This window comes from Populus nigra, chromosome 4 (genome assembly GCF_951802175.1).
Source record: "Populus nigra chromosome 4, ddPopNigr1.1, whole genome shotgun sequence".
Classification (NCBI taxonomy): domain Eukaryota; kingdom Viridiplantae; phylum Streptophyta; class Magnoliopsida; order Malpighiales; family Salicaceae; genus Populus; species Populus nigra.
This window is the reverse complement of record NC_084855.1, coordinates 14,293,878-14,311,871: the sequence shown is the minus strand read 5'-3', so window position 1 is coordinate 14,311,871 and position 17,994 is coordinate 14,293,878. Positions and strand designations below refer to the sequence as shown.

At 29.5% G+C, this 17,994-nt stretch overlaps 2 protein-coding genes across 2 annotated transcripts; both read left to right on the top strand.

Annotated features, from left to right (window-relative positions):
• Positions 1–1,115: 1,115 nt before the first annotated feature.
• LOC133691951 (WAT1-related protein At3g30340-like) lies at positions 1,116–3,391 on the top strand. The gene is made up of 6 exons (XM_062112579.1): positions 1,116–1,636; positions 1,833–1,895; positions 2,021–2,137; positions 2,224–2,638; positions 2,749–2,900; positions 2,987–3,391. The coding sequence occupies exons 1-6, from the start codon at positions 1,455–1,457 to the stop codon at positions 3,150–3,152; spliced, it is 1,095 nt and encodes a 364-aa protein (XP_061968563.1). The 5' UTR covers positions 1,116–1,454; the 3' UTR covers positions 3,153–3,391.
• Positions 3,392–3,966: 575 nt separating this feature from the next.
• Positions 3,967–7,236, top strand: LOC133691227 (uncharacterized). Its single transcript, XM_062111641.1, has 11 exons — positions 3,967–4,381; positions 4,467–4,547; positions 4,653–4,748; positions 4,889–4,972; positions 5,073–5,142; positions 5,320–5,402; positions 5,788–5,867; positions 6,135–6,233; positions 6,342–6,450; positions 6,773–6,862; positions 6,982–7,236. Exons 1-11 carry the CDS (start codon positions 4,127–4,129, stop codon positions 7,018–7,020), a joined length of 1,086 nt encoding a protein of 361 aa, XP_061967625.1. The 5' UTR covers positions 3,967–4,126; the 3' UTR covers positions 7,021–7,236.
• The last annotated feature ends 10,758 nt before the right edge of the window (positions 7,237–17,994 follow it).

Here is a 17,994-nt window from a genome sequence, read left to right as displayed (position 1 = left end):
TTAACTTATGGAAATTACAGATCGATAATAAAATTGATGAAAAATAAAACACACATGTTAAACAAGCCATTATTTATTACATCACAACACACCTAAGTCGGTAATTCGACATAAGTTTCAACAATTTACAAACAAATAAAATTCCACAAATCTAAAACAAACAAGTAAACACCCAAACAAAATACATATACTAAAAAAACATTCAATAATAAAATTGACATTTTAAAATTATATTAAAATTAAAAGTAGATATATTTACTTACTAAAAATAAAAAATCCATAATAAATTAAAACACGGATGCTGAGACTCGAAAAATTTGTGTTGAGATAAAGAGGAATGTTTGGGGGGGGAGCTGGTTGTTAGTGCGCGGGGGGGGGGGGGGGGTTGTTTAGATGTAGGGGGGAGAAAAAGGAGAAATAGGAGAGGGTCAATGCCCGATCATATATTAAATTTTATTGATAAAATTCCTAACGGAATTATTTCGTTTGTCACCCTATTGGAAATTCTGTCGATATTTTTGACATGTCACTGTATGAATAGCCCGGTTTGAATTCGACTGTATTTTCGTCAGTAAAATTGTCCACAAAAACTTACACGTTATCGCACAACTTGTTTTTTTTATTCTTTATATTCTGTTTGGGATTCCCTCGATATATATCGACGAATTGTTTCTGTTGGTATATACCGAGATTTTAGTGATAAAAAAAAAATCAGTAAATATCACTGTAAATTATTGATGAAAAAAAACTGTCGTTAATTTTGTTTGTATTTGTTGAATTTCTATTAGTGTAATCGGTAAAGCTTTCAAAACAAAGCTTTTAAATGCGTGACAGAAGGGGAAAAACATAGCTTGAACAAGTTACAGCTACAAAGCACCCCTTTATTTTGGCACTAATTTTACTTTTAAGATTTGACACATTGTTCTTCCATTCACCAAGCTGAAAGAATTGGTTGATCTGTTCTGGGAAGTATTAGATACTTAGCAGAAAGGGACACTTGGATGATCTGCCTCCTTCAGAAGATGCTTATTGCTTACTGAATATTTAAATCACTACCTGCTCAAAAGCAGAAAGGCGCCTAAGTGTCGACATAGAGCCTTCCTTCTGCTAAATATATACGGTCATCAGCCATATTAATTACCAAAAGTCGTGACAAATTTATGAGGTCATGTTCTTATGATGCTTAAATATTAGCTTAGCATTTGATTTCGTGTTCACCGACTAAAAAAAAAAATTAAAGGTCTGGCAAAAGATTGCGTGAAGAGAATACTGATTAAAGAAATGTAATCATGCTTATTCCCCTTTGGGAAGTGGTGATCCTATATATAGATGAAGGTTATCAGTCCGATTACACTACCATTGCACCCACTTGTATCTCTTAGGGAGAGGAACTAACTATTCTTCAACTACTGCTTCTCCAAAATATCTGTTTATACTGCATTCGTAGAGAAAACATGAGTGACGGAGGACAATGGAAGCCTGTTGTGGGAATGGTGGTCGTTAATTTTGCCTTCGCAATAGTGAATGTGCTTTTTAAAAAGATTCTGGATCAAGGAACGAACACTATGGTTATTGCTACATACCGACTATCAACTTCTGCAATTTTCTTGGCGCCTGTTTCGTACTATTGGGAAAGGTAGTCTTTCAGCTGCTGCACAATTATTTTTTCATGTTTGTTTAGCTCCTCTGAGCACGATTTTGACGTTTGTCAACTAGTTATTTTCTCTGTTGCTCCTTCATTGAAAATATCACCGAGTTTGGAGCATGGACTGAACTTCTTTGATGTACAAAGGTTCTTACAAGGGTCTGTAATACAGCTAGTTTGATTGCAGGAAAACCAGACCTAGGCTAACAGCTTCCATCTTCTGCCACCTCTTCCTCGGTGCCCTTTTCGGGTTAGTTAAACTATAATTGTAATCTTCAAGATGGTTCTGTGCGTTATGCTTCGCAATAAATAACTACAATTGCCATGATTATGTCTAGAGACTCTGATTCTCTGAGAATTATTGATGTCTATCAGGTTAACTCTCACACAATATTTATTCCTTAAGGGACTTGAGTATATATCTGCTACCTTCGCCTGTGCATTCCTCAACACGGTCCCTGTAAACACGTTCATACTAGCACTACTTTTTGGGTAAGCGCAGCAAGCAGTGAGTGGTTTACTGCATTTTCTGACCAAAAATAATATTCCTTGGTAACTGGTGTTAAAACTCTTTGCAGTAAAGAAAAAGCGAGCATGACAACCAAGGCAGGAAGAACAAAGGTATTAGGTGCACTTATATGCATGGGAGGAGCTGTCCTATTAATCTTTTATAAGGGAATCCCATTAACTAATCCACATTCAAGAGCTGCAACAACTGACATCCTAAACCATGCTGACACTATGATCTCAGGGAAGAAGAGACAAAGGTGGGTGGTTGGTTCGATACTTTCTCTTGCAGGCTGCTTCACGTGGTCTTTGTGGTTCCTCATTCAAGCTAAGATTAGCAAAAGTTACCCATTTCAATATTCTAGCACCGCCCTTATGTCCTTCTTGGGCGCAGTCCAGTCTGCTATCTTGAGTTTAAGCATTGGAAGGAATTTTTCCATGTGGATTCTGAGAAAAAAATTGGAGATTATAAGCGTCCTTTATGCTGTAAGTATTATCCGGGTAGCTTAAATTAATGCTGCGTGCTTCATTCAGGTCAAGAGAAGAAGAGTTGAAACAAGAGGCTTGAAATATTACCGTTTCACTTGTTCATACAGGGAATCATAGGATCTGGCTTGTGCTATGTTGGCATGTCATGGTGCGTCAAACGAAGGGGTCCTGTGTTCACATCAGCATTCACCCCTTTCACACAGATATTTGCTGCTATGTTTGATTTCTCCATCCTGCATGAACAAATTTATCTGGGAAGGTTGTTTCCTTTCATTACATGTATTATGCTTTTACTTTACAACAGATTATTTACTGTTCCTAACAGTCTTTCATTTCAACGAACAGTGTCCTGGGTTCTGTCCTAGTTATACTAGGTCTGTACATTCTACTTTGGGGTAAAAGCATTGAAGCAGGGGATTGTGGAGAGAAGCAAGCCCACCTAGCCAGGGAAGAGGAACACCGTGACACCGAAGCACAGATACCAGCAGCAATTTCAAGGAGTAATCCATAAATAAATGCTCTCTCTAAGTGAATTATTTGGTGGCCGGAGGCTGGTTATTCAAGGCAGTGCAGTGAAATTGGAGGCAAAAAAGTTTCGAGTCTACCGTGAACGAGCACCATTTGAATTTATAGAAAAGGCATTGTCTATTACTTCATTTTGCTGAGTCTTAACTTCGTTCCCCCAATTTCCATGTACTGTATTAAAATTAAAATTAAATGATGCTATACAAGTATACTCATTTAACTGCATGATGATTGATTAATAAAATAAATCAATATATATATATATATCTCGCAAGGAGTTTAAAAAAAAAACAATTTAATTATACAATAATAAATTTATTCCTTGCAAGAAAAGTCATTATTTCAATTATTTTTTAAAAAAATTCTGGTATAATTATTTCTTTTCTTGTTAACATGTGTTTTTTTAATGAAATAATATTTTTTGTGTATTTTTTAAATTAAATAAGAATTATAAGTAATTAAAATCGATGAAAAAATCTAAAATAAATATAAAAAATATTTTCTTGATGTGATAAAAATTATAAGCAATCAATAAAAAGGCGCGCATGAAATGAAAAAAAATCAAAAAATTATATATATAAAAAAAACGTTTGTATTCTGATTGAAATTATCATTTCCTAATTTGTGGAATAGAAAGACAGCAGCATCCTTGAACGCCCAAACAGGCAACTCTGCTTTATATTCTGACTGACACGTGTTCCAAAGGGAGCAACGAATAGTCATTAGTTCAGCAGTCGTTTACCCCACCCAAATTACATGTCGTTTCTTCTTACATAAGAACAGGCCTACGCATTGACGGCTTTGCCTCTCCGGCCCATAAACAAATCCTCTTCTAATACCCTGCACGATTCAAAAACCCTAGTTGCACTGACTTCTTCTTCTTCTTCTTCTTCTTCTTCTACGGTGTATACCGCTACTGGAAACTGTTGTATCTATAAAGCAAAAATAAACTAGCGAAAAATGGGGGGGAAGAGAAGGAAGAGCGAAAGCGAGGCGATGGAAGAATATGGCAGCGATGTAGAGATAGACAAAAAGGAGAAGAAGAAGAAGATGGAGAAGGGGAAAACGAGAGAAATACTCCCGTCAATGATAAAGAACAAGGAGAAGAGATCTGCTGTACACGCCAAACTCAAGCATGAAAAGAAAGTCGAGAAACGCAAGAAGCTTAAAGCCCGAGACGCCGAAGAGAAGCGAGCTCTCGAGCTCGGTGAGGAGGTCAGGCCCCCAATTGAAATATCGCATTAGGGTTTTTGTTCTTTTTTAATCAGAATTGATTTGGTGTGGTGTGATTATTCTGCAGCCTCCTCCAAGGAAGATTCCACGCACCATTGAAAATACTAGAGAGAATGACGAGACTGTATGCAAGCCTGACGACGACGAGGTACTAACTCATAGCTCATGCTCTGCGATTGAATCAGCTATTTTACTCATGGCCAAAATAGCAAGTGCTTCTTGTAGCTGATGTGTTAATTCTCTTGGTTTATAGCTATTCGCTGGCAATGATGCTGACGAATTTAGCTCCATCTTAAAACGTGAACGGACTCCGAAGATATTGATCACCACTTCCCGTTTTAACTCTACTGTAAGTTCGTGATCTCTTTTTAATTTGTTTTGTCATTGAATAGCCATGGAAGATGAAATATTATTTTGATGCCAATTTAAATCTCTCCCTGCGCTTGTGATATGGTTGAATTGCCTTTACATGTCATTTGTGGTCTACAGAGGGGACCGGGTTTTATATCAGAACTACTTCAAGTGATCCCAAATGCACATTATTACAAGAGAGGAACTTATGACTTGAAAAAGGTGCTTTTTATTGGTTGTCCTTCCCTCTCACTATTTCTAATATAAGATGCCTAGCAGTAGTGTTTCATCTCTTATTAAGATGTGCATAACATTCTTGTAGATTGTAGAATATGCAAAGAAGCAGGATTTTACTTCTCTTATAGTTGTTCACACCAACCGCAGGGAACCAGGTGAGTGGTACTTCTTAGTTTTCAATACAGAAGACGTGCCAAATTGCTTAGGATATGCATGTTCTTACTGTGATTTCCTATTCCAATAACTGAAATAGATTTCATTTATCAATGGATAAAACCTTGGGTGACTGCGATTGTCTATCAGAATCTTAACAATTTTCAGTCTGTTTGTAGATGCTCTCTTGATCATTGGCTTGCCTGATGGCCCTACTGCCCATTTCAAACTCTCTCGGCTTGTTCTACGCAAGGATATCAAGGTTTATGGCTGACCTTGTGGATATTGATATATAACTTTTATTTAATGCAATGTTACCTTCTATTCTGAAATTAATTGATTCTATTCATTTACTAAAGAAAGCTACAGTCCTTAATGATTCTTAATCAACAAACTGTATCTAATTTCTCATCAATGTCTGGTCTTTAAGTGGACATGGCCTGTTTTATTGGAGCAATAATATCTAATCAAAGAGAAATTGATCAATGAAGGGAGAAATGTGGTTTTAGAAATGTTATCTAATTAGGTTTCAATGGATCAGAATAAGCTGATTTTATTTTACGGGGTATTGAGTGTGATTTCAGTTTTGTCTGATGTAGTTTCTAGGAGGGTAACTTCTTACCTTTGCTGCCTTGTGTTGCTTGCAGAATCATGGAAATCCCACCAGTCATGAGCCCGAGCTGGTCTTGACCAACTTTACAACTCGTCTGGGACATCGTGCTGGGAGGTATTAAATTTTCTTCATGTTGCATGTTAGAAACCATCTAAATTTTCCTCACTATAGTTGACCGGAAGAATGAGTTGGGATAAGCTGTGTGATCATATGTGCTATCTTCCCACAAAAATGATAATACTCTTGTTTTCTATAACTTATCCATGTTTTCAGTGTGGTTTGTATGATCTCACAGTTTTTCTATGTATCATTTTCTTTGTTGACTTCTTACACACTGGTTTTCTTCTTAATAAAAGATTCTTTTGTTCATGTGCCCTCCAGAATAATACAGTCACTTTTCCCGCAAGAACCGAATTTCCGGGGTCGAAGAGTTGTAACCTTTCACAATCAACGTGATTATATATTCTTCCGGCATCACCGGTATGCTTTGGATTCATTAAATTTTGCCAAGAATAAACCTGGGTAATCTTTTCTTTTCTTTTCTATAAACACCTTTCCGATAGAGTTTTCCAACTATTATGTGCACAGTTACATCTTTGAAACCAAAGAGAGTAAACAGAGTGATTCAAAAGGTAAAAAAGGAAAAGATGGCAAGGGTGAGAAGATCTCTCAACAGAAAGTGATTGCACGCCTTCAGGTTATGTTTCCCTATCAAATTTTTTGTTTACATTTGTTGTTGTGGAGTTGATATCCTTTCTACCAGGATCATAAGTTATACTTTTCTTTTTCTGTTGATTAACTCTATGAACTGAGTCAAACCTTGTAATCTTAATATTCTGCCTTAGGGCACTAGTGAAACATCAAACGCATCTGGAACTTTAGCTAGGCCCTTGATAATTTCAACTACATTTGGATACTCCATCTAAGTTATGGGTCTCAATTTTCCCCAAACATCTCTGTCTGAAACCCCCTATTATCTTGATAGTCTGTGTGCCAATAGTTTTCCTCTAAACATGCAGGAGTGTGGTCCTAGATTTACACTGAAGTTGAGAAGTCTCCAACATGGAACATTTGATACCAAAGGCGGTGAATATGAATGGGTTCACAAGGTAGCTTTTGAATGGCTTCTGTTTGGTATATATATTGATTTGATTTGTTGACGCTTTATTTCCCTCCAAATTTTGTGAGATTATGAAATTGTTCATATTTCTTCTCATTTGAATTTCAGCCGGAAATGGACACCAGCCGGAGGAGGTTTTTCTTGTGAGTTGCATCAGATCGTTCCAGTTTATTTGTCTTGGTGTATAAGCAAATTTTGTTGCATTCCGGGCTGGTACCTGAACAACTGATGTCAAAACCCTGATCAAATTTGTAATGTGTAATTTAAAAATAGAAAAATGAAAATTGTGGTAAGTTTTTCCCAATTGTTTATTCAATTATGGAATACTTGAAAGATTATATGAATATATTTATCATTTGATTATGTCGACCCATTATAATTTTTATACGTTTCTTATTTTCTATGCATTTTTATGTGTTTTCATGATGTGTAATATATTATAATTATAAAAAAATTGTTTTTAATTGTTTTTATGTATTTATATTAAAAATAATTAAAAAAACATTATTTTAATACATTTTTTTAAAAAATCATTTAAAAGAAAAAAACACTACTATATTTTAAATAACCTCTATCTACAGTAAAAAGTAACCATCACTTCAATCCAGTAGGTAGATTTGTTTGTTTTTCGTTTTCCTATAAATGAATTATAAACATGAATATTTTACATGTAAAAAAACATGAATTAATGTAACTAGTATATTCATCTGTACTCTTTAATGGGTTAATATTAATTTTTTAAAAATATTAAAAAAATATTAAGAGCATAGAAAAATGTTTTAAGCTCTTTGGGTCGTGGTTAGGTCTGTCTTGGATTTAGTAATCACGTGTATTTAATTATTTTTATAATTTTTTTTATTTTTATAAAAAATATTTAAATTATCTTTAAAGTATTCTAAATAAGAATTAATTTTTTTATAAATTTTTTATTTTTTATAAAAAAATATTTAAACTACCCATAAATATTCTAAACATGAATTCTAATTAATTTTTTATTTTTTATAAAAACAATATTTAAACTATCCTTAAATATTCTAAACAAAAATAAAACATTTAAACTACCTTTAAATATTCTAAACAGAAATTCTAATTGTTTTTTTATAATTTTTTATTTTTTATATAAAAAAATATTTAAACTATCATTGAAATATTCTAAACAGAAATTCTAATTAATTTTTCATATTTTTTTTATATAAAAATATTTAAACTGCTATTGAAGTATCCTAAACAAAAATTTAATTAATTTTTTTATTTTTTATATAAAAAACATTTAAACTACCTTTGAAGTATCCTAAATAAATAGTTTTATAAATTGTTTTTATTTTTTATATAAAAAAATACTTAAACTATCCTTGAAATATCCTAAATAAAAATGCTAGTTAAATTTTTTATTATTTTTTATTAAAAAACCATTTAAATTATCCTTTAAGTATTCTAAACATAAATTCTAAATAATTTTTTTATATTTTTTTTATAATTTGTTTTTAAAAATTAAACTATCATTTAAGTATTCTAAACAGAAATTCTAATTAATTTTTTTATAAATTATTTTTATTTTTTATTAAAAAACATTTAAATTATCCTTGGAGTATCTTAAACAAAATTTTTAATTAATTTTTTTTATAAATTAATTTTATTTTTATAAAAAAAACATTTAAACTATCCTTAAAGTATTTTAAACAAAAATTCTAATTAATTTTTTTAATTATAAATTCTTATATCTAACAGCTAAGATAAACCCAAAACATTTCGAACTAACAATCATACAAAATCTAAACTTTTTAGATATGATAATCATATAAGATTCAATAGCCTTTGGATAAAAGAAAACATATATCAACATTTATAGACTTTTTCCTAATTAAACTTTCGTCAGCTCTGCCAGCAATTTTTGACCTAAACCTGGAGAAAGGAAAACATAGATCAACATGCACAGACTTCTCCTCTTACTCACATCCACGTAGATCTTAAAGGTTGAACACATTGTGAGCACTTGATAAAAATCTAAATTAAGTAAACTCAAAAAATAATTGTTGAAACAATAAAGGAAAAAAAAAACAAATGAAGCACCTAATCTCCATCACTTTTTAGGATAGAAAGGTAGCTTAAACACACATTATTTGAACTTTACAGCAAGGGGGGAGGAGATCGAATTTTATTTCAATTATGTTTTCTTTTCATCATTAAAATTATTTTAAACATTAAAAAAATGTTAATATATCTTAAAACTCTTTAATAATGTTATTAAATCTGAATAATTGATAAGAATTTGGCTTGGCTTTTAAAAAATTCTAATATGATAATTTTTCTTTTAAATATTAAAAAGGTGACATACTAGATTGACCTGAGTTTCGTAATTTAATGTTAAACCTATGATCTGGGTCTTTGACTCTGTTGGGTTTAATAAAAAAAATTGTAAGCTATTTTTTATTTAATTATGTGATAAAAAATTAAACATTCAAAAAATTAAGTTATTTAATTGTCAATCAATCCAAATTAACCTACCAAACTCACGATCCGTGTCATGGACTTAACTAAGTTTGATAACTTTATTTTTTATAATTATTTTTTATTTAATTATCAATTAATCCAAGTTAACCTATCAAACTCATGATCGGAGTTATAAACTTAATTAGGTTTGATAATTTTATTTTAAAAAAACTATTTTTTATTTAATTGTTTTTCAATTTTAACCTTTAACATTGAGTTTTTATTAAAAAAAATTATTGACTTTTTTCCTTTCAATTTGCTTGTGCGTTGTTGTTTTTTTCTTTTAATATAGCCCAAATTCATTACTAAATTGTACAATAACATAATATTTCCAAACACTTTTAAAAACTAAAAAAACACTTAAAAAGTGAGCCAAGTGGAGAAAATAAAAGGGATCAACCTTGTTTCTAAATTTCACTAATTAGAAACAATTTCTCATAAATTCATAAAAATTATCAAAAAAATATTAAAATCGCTCTAAAATTGAAACAACAAACTTTGGGTCCATAAAATATTCGGGGTGAATTGCACTCTCCGCTTAACCGAGAATAGCTTTAAAAACATTTTTATTCTTATAAACCTAGAAATTATAAATTCAAGTGATTTACTTTCAAAAATCATAACTCTCAATCCACAATTTTGATTTCGGTAAATGATATACTAAATCAAAGAACCCACAGCACACTATAACTAGGTACCGAGTTCCAACCATAACACTCACTGGAATACTAGATTTCAGTAGCCTAAAATCACCAGCTTATTATTATTTTTTCAATTCCATTATTTCATTATTACTTCAAATTAATCTACCAAAAGACATATAAAATAATCTAAGATTTCATTAGTATAACATACACTTCTTACCATTACTTATAGTACCATTAAAAAGGGTTAGATTAGACCATTTTTAGTAGGATTCATAATCCCACGAGGCCACATTTTTCTTCAACTTTCAAAAGAATGAAGCTTAAATGTTCCTCTAAAGTTTAAGTTTTACATGGAAGATATTACTATTACTCTAAAAATATCAAAAAGAAAGAAAAACAAGTTTAAAAAATCCAATTGATTATCAATAAAAAGTGTTTTGGACCCGAAATATCTTTAATAGAAAAATAATTCTTATCGTAACTTTGTGTGAAATTGGTTTTTCAAAAATAAGTAAAAGATTTCTAAACTTCATTCTTTTTCGTAAATATCGTTTACTTGTATATCATATTGTATAATTATATTGCTAATTTAGGCTTTAACTTTCATTTAGTATTTTTTGTAAGATAATTTAATATAATTTTCTAAAATCAAGTACAAGATTGCAAGCTTCATTTTCCTTTGAAACCAATATTATTTATTTAAAGAGATTGTGTTAGCTAGTTAAACTCTTTATATAGCTTACAAATCATGTAAATAGTTTTTTATCTTATTAAAATATTAGATGAAATTTTAATTTTCTCAATTTTAGGGTAATATTTCATATAAAAAAGATAAATTTTGGTTTTTTATTCGCCTTTCAAGTATTTTTTTAAGAAGATATTTAAAAAATATATAAATTATTTATATCACTTGTATTTTATTAATATTAATAATAATAACTAATTTTAAAAGATCCAAACAAAAATTCTTTAAAAAAATTTAAAAGGATTGTTTTTTTTAAATGAATTCGAGCCAAGTTGCATAAGCTCAAGCTACGGCCAAGTAGACCTAATGCTTGTAGCCCATGTGCAAATTCAAAAATTATATTATATTATTAATATCAAAAATAAATTTTTTTAAAAAAAATTATGTATATACCTAGCAAGAAATGATTTTGTTATTTCATGATTTTCATTTCATCTCCCTTTTTTTCCGCAATGCAAGCCAGTCTAATTGAAAGATAAATTTTTCTTACTATTAACATTAACAAAAAACTAAAAAAAAAAGAGGTGTTTTTAGCATGCATTACCTCACAAGACACAATTTATTTTAATAGCATTTTTTTAAAAAAAATATATGTTTCTTTTTCAATTTTGATTTCATACTTCAATATTTTTTTATTGAAATTGAACTTTATGATTTATTTTAATTTATTTTCTATAAATTATTTGAGTCTCATAATCTGATTACGAGTTTAGCAGGCTAACTTTTTTTAATTTAGATATCATTCTTCAACATTTTCTTTGTCATAGATTGAGATTTATTATTTATTTTGGATTATTTTCTATGAGGTTATCTCAGTCTTATGACCTGAGTCACAAGTTTAACAAGTTAACCTAAGTTGACTTGGGTCATTTTTTGTTCTTTTTAAAATTGATTTATTTTTTAATTTCATCCTTTAATATTAAGTTAGTTGACAATTGTGTTTTACAACTTATTTCGATTTACTTTTTATAAGATCATCTCAGCCTCATAACCTAACTTATTTCGATTTGTTTAGTTAAATTATTTTTTTACTTAATATCTGAGTTGTTTTTATAGCCACTAAGTTGACTAGATTATATCGAGTCAACCCTTAAATGATTTAATTTTTTTCTATTAAAAAAATATTAATAGTAACTAGATATTTTTTACATTCATAAAGATTTGATCCGATATCAGCATATCGCGAGACAAGAATCTTGTGTATTGCTATTACTATTAAGAATTATCATATCTTTCTAGGCTTAAACAAGTAGCTTATTGGCCACATGTATATTAAAGGTCAAATGTCAAAGATTGTTTGACATTGTATTTCTATTTGGATGGATTTTAAAAGTCGTGTTTGATATGAAAAAAAATATTAAATTCATTTTTTTAATAATTTTGATATACTAATATCAAAAATAAAATATTTTAATATATTTTAAATAAAAAACATTTAAAAAATATCATTCTCCATTATATTATACACACTAATTGTAGGCTACAAAAATGTAATTTCTTGTTTTATATATATATATATATAAAATACAGACATGTAACATCTCATCAGTGAACTATTTGCCTAAGATTCAATCAATCAGATGAGAAATTTAATTCTAATATGTGAAAATTAGTACGAATATTTTCTTATTGTTAAAGTAAAAGAAATTATAAAATTTGTTATTCCAGAAACGCGAGCCTCCTAATGAAAAAAATATTAAGTAAATTATCCAACACTGTTTTAAAATTTTTAATTTGTTTATTTTTGTATTTCAAAAATATTTTTTTAAAAAAATTAATTTTATTGTTATTTTTTTCTTTGTTTTAAATTAATATTTTTTGATATTTTTCATATTATTTTAATGTGTTAATATAAAAAATAATTTTGAAAAATAAAAAAAATATTAGTTTAATATATTTTTAAATAAAAAATATTTAAGAAACAACTATTTCAACGTAAAAAAACCATTATTTGTACTTGTTGAGCACCACTTCTTCTCCCATCTGTGTTTGGTATTATGGTAGCTGTTGTGATTGTGGTTTGAAAAAAAAAATTGTTTTAAAAATATATGTGGTTTTAAAAGTACTTTTAGTTGAGGTTGGTTTGGAAAAATATATATTTAGTTAAAACTGTGGTTGAAATTAAGGTTGAACAAAAAGTTGTTTAATGTGTTTGGTTAAGAATGCTTTTCAAATTGAGGTTATAAAATAACTAAAAAAGACATATATTAATATTAATGGTTTTTTTTGAAATATTGTATATTTAACTACTGTTATTACATCATGAAATAAACAACATTTTATATAAAGTATTTTTTATTGTTCCATTAAACTATTTGCAATTTCATCACGTACGAAATCCATCTGACAATGACTACAATTTCCATGGCTTCCTGAGCGTGCAATAATATCAGGTAAAATATCATTAGGAAAAAAATTGGAATTGCGATCAAATTCTGCAAATGCTACGTCATCATGCGATCTCCTTCTAATATAATTATGTAGTGTCATTGAATAATGTTAAATACTAGTTTTTCAAATAAAACACAATATCTGAGAAATTTTTTTGGGTTGTTTTTATTTTACTAGGTCGGACCCAGACACCGGACATTTAGGTTTAGGCCGAACCCAGTCCGGCCATGAACAGTGGAGACGCTCTCCACTGTTCACATGCAACGTGAACAGTGGAGCATTCAGAAGATGAAGGAGAAGGGGAAAGGGAAGGGGAAGAGGAAGAGCAGTGACTGGCGGTGGAAATGACAGAGGGTGGTGGTGAGCTGAGGGAGCTTTTCTCCACTGTGCTCTGTTTTTGTTGTTCTTCTTCGAACAATGGAGAATACAGAAGACGAAGGAGAAGAATAGGGGCTAGCGAGGAAACAATAGAGGTTGGTGGTGAGCTGATCTCCACTGTTCATATGCAACATGAACAATAGAGAATAATGTAGAAGACGAAGGAGAAGAAGAAGGAGAGGAGGAAGAGCAGTGGTTGGCGGTGGAAATTGCGGAGGTTGGTGGTGAGCTGAGGGATTTGCTCTCCACTGTGCTCTATTGGTCTATGTTTCTGTTCTTCTTCTTCAGACAGTGGAGAATGCAGAAGACGAAGGAGAAGGAGAAGGAGAAGAAGGAGGAGGGGAAGAGGAAGAGCAGTGGCTAGCAATGAAAACAGCGAAGGGCAGTGGTGAGCTGCTCTCCACTGTTCACATGCAACGTGAATGGTGGAGAATGCAGAAGATGAAGAATAAGGAGAAGGGGAAGGGGAAGGGGAAGAGGAAGAGCGATGGCTAGCGGTGGAAACGACGGAGGCCGATGGTGAGCTGAGGGAGCTGCTCTCCACTTTGCTCTGTTGTGCTCTGTTTATGTTCTTCTTCTTTGACGCCTCTGTTTACTGTGTTTATAAACATAATTTGCAATTCAGCACAAAAAGGCAGCTTGAAATTGCTTTTGATTATCTTGCGGTTTAACCACAGATGTTCATGGGTCCTACAAATTGTAATGTGTGTTTATACCGTAAACAAACATATAACAACAATATTTTTTTATAAACGCAGTCGCAGCACCAAACACGTAACTAAACCGAAATGGACACCATAACGTCACAATCATAAAATTGGTTTTTTAGTGACGAACTAATTGTAAGCAGAATCAATGACAGGGGCTTTCCGTCGCTAATTATCAAAAGAATTAATGGTTTCTGTCACTAATTAGTGATGAAATTAAGAGCAAAAACAAAAAAATATTTTTTTTAGTAATTTCATAGAAAATATTTTCCTCTCATACCCTCTCTTATTTTCTTTCCATTATCTCTATCCTCCTATTTTCTTATTCTTCACGTCTCATAATCAAATCCATCAACATCCTTTCACTGTATTTTCTTTCTTTATTTTTTTTCATCAGTGCTTTATCTCTTTGATATATTTTGTTTTCTCATGTTGCTTTTCTTTTTCTCTTATTTATTACACTATCTTTTCATAGAATATTTGGATTTTCATTTAATTCAAATTATATTTTTTATTTTAAAATTACTGATAAAATATTTAAATCTGAAAACAAATCCATTGATGAGTTTTGATCAACGTGTGTTTTATTAATAATTGTTATGATGTGGTTACTTTTTGATATAATAATGGGTTTGTTTATTTTTTTTTGGAGTTTTTTTTCACAATATGAATTTTTTTAATTTCTTGCAGTGAACTCATGCAAAAAAAAATATAATGTAGTTTTGTGTCAATATTGAAAAATATAATATTTTTATTCTTTTTTTTCTTATAGTTTCTTACTTTAATTAGTGATAAAATATTCATTGAAATATTTTTTAAAAAATAAAATCCAAAAAAAACTCAATGAGTTTTGACCACCGAAAGAGGTTGGCACAATTAAAGTCACATCACCGTCACGGGTCCCAACTTGCCATTGGCAGCCAGAAAAGAGCACCGTCATGAGCTGACAGCAACGTGTACGCGGTTGCATGATGCATCCTGGCACACACGTGTCACTTGAGTTTGTTTGCTTGAAAAAGTAGATGATAAGATGCTCTTCGTTTCTCCTTTCATTCCATAAATCTGGTTCCTTCCCGCCCACATGCCCTTCACCTCCTTTCCTTTTCTTTTTTTTTTTTCTTAAAAAAATACCGAACTAAACGGATATTATAAAAAAAGACCGGACGAAACGTTGAGGCCCCCATTTCCGATTTTTATCCTGTCAAGTTTATCCGGTTTAGAAACCCACTAGTTATTGTCGCGCGCTTTCGCTGCAAGCAAGTTGAATTTATAATTTCTAGAATAAAAAACTTATGATATTATTGTTTAGATAATTCAAAAAAGTTCAAGAACATCCTTTATTTAGAAATTATGCGAGATTTGATTTGATGCGATCTTATCCATTAGATACATTCAAAAATAAATTTACATGAAAAACAGTTATATTTATTTTAATAAACTCGTTAAACTCATAATTTGATTTATGAAATTGGTTGAATTAATTTTTATTTTATTATTTAATAAAAAATATAAAAATTAATTAATAATCAATTAAATAATATAATTCAATACAAAATTAATATAAAAAAATAAAAATTACAAAACAAAAAACCAAATGAACAATAAAAAAAACCTATAGACCTATTAAAAAGCTGAGGTGGATGTGCATGAGAGAGACTCACGCAACTGGATTTTTCTTTTTTCCTTGCTATTAATAAGTTGCCCGTCGCTTCTTAAAAAAAAAAAACAGAAACAAATTTGACGAGCATCAACGTATCGAAATTAATATACTTTATTTTTTATTTTTGATACGTTAATTTTAAAAATAATTTTTAAAAATAAAAAAATATCATTTTAATTCATTTTAATATAAAAAATATTTTAAAAAATAATAACAATCACACTTTTAAACATACTCGTAACCTTACAATATTAAGATGCCCTAACAATATCCAGACTAGGTCTCCATTATCGAACCAATAAGAATTCTGGTGCTTGGACTATCTATACGAGCATCTTAATTAAACGTCAAAACATACTTTATTTCTAATCTCTCCATGACTACAACGGCATTCGAGAATGTTTCACCCATGAATTTCCACTTGCTTTTACTGTTTTAGACTTATTCCCTGTAATTTGTTTTCTTTGTACCATATTTTATACTAGCTATTGGTTCATGGGCCAAACCAGTTTTTTTTTTATATATATATATATATAATAAAATAATAAAAACACTAAGAGTATTAGGATTTTTTTTACAATGTTATTAAACTTAGACAAGAAAATAAATCTTAAAATTTCCTGACTTAGATCTTTACCTTACATGAGTTTTTAGTAAAATTATGAAGAAGTGACTCGATGTGAATTGATTTATTTAATAGGTTCAAGGAAAACCTGAACAACTGGTTTTTATTTTAAAAAAAACTAATGTTGAATGATAAAATCAGGAATAATAATGATAAGGTAAAAAATAAAAGCGAATATCGAGCCACATCAACCTTTTAAACCCGTAACCCGGGTTTACTAGACTGAAAATACCATATATAAAAAAAATAATGAAACTCAATCACGGACAAATCTAACATTGAATGATGTATTATCACTATTATTACTATTACTATCACTATACCATTGTCATTGTTATTATTATCATCATCATCTTCTTCATCATCATCATTACAACTATCACTATTACTAACAAGTAAGATCATCATCATTATTAATAGTAGTATTATTATTATGACCACTATTATCATTATTATTACTGTCAATATTATTATTGTTGTTGTTATTAATATTATTATTATTATTATTATCATTATTATCATTACTAATGTTATCATTATTTTTATTTTTATCACAATTATCATTATTGTTATAGCTACTACTATTATTTTAACAAACTATTATTACCATTATTATTGTTATTATTACCATTACTATTATTATTACCAACATTATTATTATTGTTAGTACTACTATTATTAGTCCTATTAGTATTATTACTATCTATTATTATCATCATTATCACTATTATAATTATTGTTGTTGTTGTTGTTGCTGCTATCAATATCATTATCGCTATCACTATTAATAACATTAATGTTGTTATTGCTGCTACTATTAATATTAATATTATTAATATTATTATCATAATTATTACTATCATCACCATAATTATTAATAACATAACCACCATTACCATCATAATATCCTACTAATATTATTATTTGTTTCTATTATTATTATCACTATTACTATCACCATTACTATTAGTAGTATTATTACTATTACTATTACTATTATTTTTATTATTAATAGTATAATCACAATTATTACTATCATTACCACTATTATTATCATTAAAAAAACTACTATAAGTACTACAGTTATCATCATTATTAGTAGTTTTATTAGTATTATTATTAGTTTCATTATTATCATCATCATCACCACTATTACTATCATAATAAATTATTATTATTATTATCACTATTATTAACATTATTATCATTATTAGTAATATTATTAATAATATTGTTAGTATCATTATCACTATCACTATTACAACTACTATAATTGCCATTATTAATATTATCCCTATCCCTATCACTATCTCTATTATTATTATTATTATTATTATTATTATTATATAATTGAAGGATTAAATTGAAAACAAATAAAACTTTAATAAAAGAGAAAATGACTAAAATTAAAAATCAAAATTAAAATGATAGATTTTGGAACACCAAGAACAATGAGGGTTGGATTTAGTTTTTTAGGA